This window comes from Malurus melanocephalus, unplaced genomic scaffold (genome assembly GCF_030028575.1).
Source record: "Malurus melanocephalus ecotype Western Australia unplaced genomic scaffold, MMel_1.1 scaffold_664, whole genome shotgun sequence".
Classification (NCBI taxonomy): Eukaryota; Metazoa; Chordata; class Aves; order Passeriformes; family Maluridae; genus Malurus; species Malurus melanocephalus.
The window spans coordinates 325,041-328,422 of NW_026623896.1; the positions used below are offsets into that span (position 1 = coordinate 325,041).

The 3,382-nt window shown below is 54.2% G+C and overlaps 1 protein-coding gene across 2 annotated transcripts in view; it reads left to right on the forward strand.

Moving 5' to 3' along the window:
* Positions 1-31: 31 nt before the first annotated feature.
* The window catches only part of LOC130584078 (zinc finger protein 185-like), a 5,682-nt gene continuing 2,331 nt past the window's right edge, over positions 32-3,382 (forward strand). The window contains exons 1-5 of one of the 2 annotated variants that reach the window (XM_057383837.1): positions 58-521; positions 1,338-1,376; positions 1,553-1,658; positions 2,735-2,803; positions 3,278-3,358. In XM_057383837.1, the coding sequence (XP_057239820.1) occupies positions 260-521; positions 1,338-1,376; positions 1,553-1,658; positions 2,735-2,803; positions 3,278-3,358 (557 nt within the window). In that variant the 5' untranslated portion in view covers positions 58-259. Of the gene's footprint in view, positions 522-1,337; positions 1,377-1,552; positions 1,659-2,734; positions 2,804-3,277; positions 3,359-3,382 lie in introns of both variants that reach the window. The other variant, XM_057383838.1, reaches the window with a different exon arrangement.

Here is a 3,382-nt window from a genome sequence, read left to right on the forward strand (position 1 = left end):
CCAGAGCTCTGGGCTCTCCAGCTGTGCCAGATGTGCTGTGACAAGTTCTGGGGTCCCTGAAGTGATGCCAGGCAGTGGCCCTGCCARGGAATTGCTGCTCCTGAGAAATGCAGGGTGGGGACAAGCGCTGACAAATGTCTGCTCCTGGAGCTGGGAATTCAGCAGCACAAACAGATTGGAAACCTTGGGAGAACTCCAAAGATTTTGAAGCCAGATTGTGCCTCACCATCTTGGGGTGACGCACTCAGGGCAGGCCTGGATGGGAGGGAGTTTAGGATGGCAGAGCCAGGAGATCAATCAGCTCCCTGGATGTCACACAGTACCCCGTGCCAAGGAGCACCAGCCTGKGCCAGCTCGTCTTGGACACAAACTCTATCCCAGATCCATCTTCTCCTCCCARCTCCATAAATTCTGTGCTCTGCAGGTGCCTCAGTTAACTCTGTCCTTTCCTGTTCCCTCAGATTGGGCCGGGCCAGTGGGGGATCCCCAGCCCCCAAAGCYGCTGCTCCCCAGCAGGACAGGTAATTCCAGGGGCCTGTCCCAGCCCTTCCCCAGCATGTCCCCTCCTCAGCTCCTGCTGCCAGCAATGTCTGACCTCGGAGGGAGCATGGGTTGGCTCCTGAGAGCTCCAGATGGATGCAGGGATGCCTTGAACCCAGAGGAATGATGCCTGGGACCCCTGATCCCACAAGGCTGGGATAGGACACCCTGTGCTGGTGGAATGCCCGAGTGCTGCAGGCAGGGGTGGGGGGAGCCCTGGGTGGGGCTGGGTTTGGTTCAGAGAACTCAGGAGTTTGTGGGAAGAGTGTCCTGAACCTCAGCCTTGGGAAGGGCTCTGAAATATCAAACCCCTTGTGAGAGCTCTGCCAGGGCAGTGCCAAARCTTGGAGAGCTCTGCCCTCTCCTGGGATCACCTCCTGCTTCCCTTCCCCTTCCCAGTGCCAGCCCTTCCCACTGCTGGWCACGCTGTGCTCCCTGCCTGGGAATGCCCCATCCGAGGAGTGGGTGTGGAGCTGTTTTTTTTCCAGGGATGGAACCACCAGGATCTCTGTCACATTCAATTTCCCCCATTTGGAGCCACAGAGCACTGCCAGCATGGCTGATTTTAATTGAATAATTCCAAAATTCACTTTTCCTATTAAAAAAAATCGTTTCTTAAGCTTGTTCTATGATTATTCATTAAAAAAAAAATCCTTGCAGAGTTAATCCAGCTGCAGTATCCCTCCAGGCCTTTTTAGCTGGTTTTTTTTGTTTGCCATCCACGTGGACATTCCCCTTTAATGATGCTGTTGTTTTTCCCGTGTTTCTGAGCTCACTGGTGTCTGTTCTTTGCTCAGGTCCTCTCCCTCCAAGCCCCAGTCCGGATATCTCATCAGGTGGGTGTGGAACAGGAGAGCTTTGGGCTGCAGGGGGAGGAGAGCTGAACCAGGAGCAGCGAGCAGGGAAAATGTTCCCTCTGGGGTGCTGTGAGTTGGGGACATCACAGAGCTCGGGGTGACAAGCTGTCCGCAGCTCCACAGGAGGTTTGAACTCAGCTCCAAACATTTTCCAGCCCAAAATTTCAGCTGCCCTTCCCTCCCCAGGGGGGTGTTCACCAAGACCATCGATAAGAGCCCATCCGTGCCGGACCCTTCACCTCCCAGCCAGGCACAGAAAAGGTATCTGAGTGGCCCCTCCTCCTTTTCCTCCTCCTTTTCCTTCTCATTTTCCTCCTCCTTTTCCTTCTCATTTTCCTCTTTCTCCTCCTTTTCTCATTTTCCTCCTTTTCCTCCTCTTCCTCCTCCTTTCCTCTTTTCCTTTTCCTTTTCTTTCTTTTTCTTTCTCTTTCTCTTTTTCTTTATGAAAACAAGATTTTAAACACTCATTTCCAGCCATCCTCTAGCTTTGGCCAGTGCTCATGGGATTCCAGAGCTCCCCTAAATCCCTATAAAATTCTRGTAGTTCTGGCTGTGCATTCTACAGATCTGAGAGCAGACCAGACATCAAACCTCGTGTTTTCCTCACCTGGAGTGTCAGTAGGCTCTGAAAGGACTCAGGGRCCCTGGGTTAATTTGAGAAATATTTTGGAGTAGGGGGGACAGATCACAGGGAATCCTTGCAAAGCTGGGATGTTTAATTTTGATGGTCTTATTGGGATTTTTGTGGTGTTTTTTTAACCTGTCCTGTGCAAGGCACTTACAGTTTGTTCTGATAGGTCAGATCAAAGCGTGGCTCTGATCTGAGCAGGGGCTCAGAGGAGTTTTGCCCCATCTCTGGGGGTGTTCCAAGACAGGTTGGAGCACCCTGGGATAGGGGAAGGTGCACGGTTGGGATGGGATGTGCTTTAAGATCTCTTCCCACCCAAACAATCCTGGGATTCTTGGTTTCTGTGGGGGCTCTGTTGCCTCTCAAGTGAAACCTTTTTTAACCCCATTTTGCCCCGGTGTGGTTCATKTGGGGAGAAGGATGATGCCCAAGGTGGCTCCTTCCTTCGCCCTGGCTGATCCCAGCATGGAGCAGCTCCACCCAGAATGGCTCCAACAACCCCCAGTGGCCCTGGGAAGCAAAGCAGACTCAAATCCCAGTGCTAAATCCTAAAGAARAGAAATGCTGCCCTTCTATTAAACACCATTGCCTGGAATCAGAGTGGGATATTTGGGATGACTCCATTTCCCCCATCCTGTGGAGCTCCCTAGGGAAGGGGCTGGGGAGGATGGGAAGGTGRCACTCCCAGGTGTGATTTGTGTCCCTACAGCACCTCCCTGAAGGGACAGAGCCGGTCATCCTCGGGCTACAGGATGACCACGGAGGACTACAAGAAACTGTGAGTGTGCAGAGGGGGCTGCTCCTCCTGGGCTGCCCAGGGAGCTCCCAGAGCTTTGGCTGGGAACTGAAGGGGTTCCAAGGGCTCTGCGGGCCTGAGCTGCTCCTTGGGCTGGCAGGGGCCTTTGGAAGGAGGGGATTTTATCACCAGGCACCAGCTGGAGGGCAGAGCCTGGGAGCTGGGTTTGGAGCATTGCTGCACCTCCTGCAGCCTGGAGAAAGGGGGATCCCGGTGGCAGGACAGCACCGTGGGCATTTCCTGCCCAGCTTTTCRTGTCCCAGCCTGTGGCTCTGGTCTGGAATAGGGCTGGGACCCTGGGCTGAGGAAACAAAATCCTACAGGGCCACCCCAATGCACACGGGAAATGCAGATGTTTTCCAGGGTCTGGCCCATTCCCTTGGATCCACGTGTGTTGTGCTCCTGCTGCCCCACAGCAATTCCCTGACTCTGCTGTCCCTTCCCTCCCCACCCCAGAGCTCCGTACAACGTCCGGCAGAAATCCGTGGACGGGGATGAGGAGGATGCGCTGTTCTCTCCCGATGAGCTCAAGAAGCGGTGAGGGCTGAGGGTGTCCCCGTG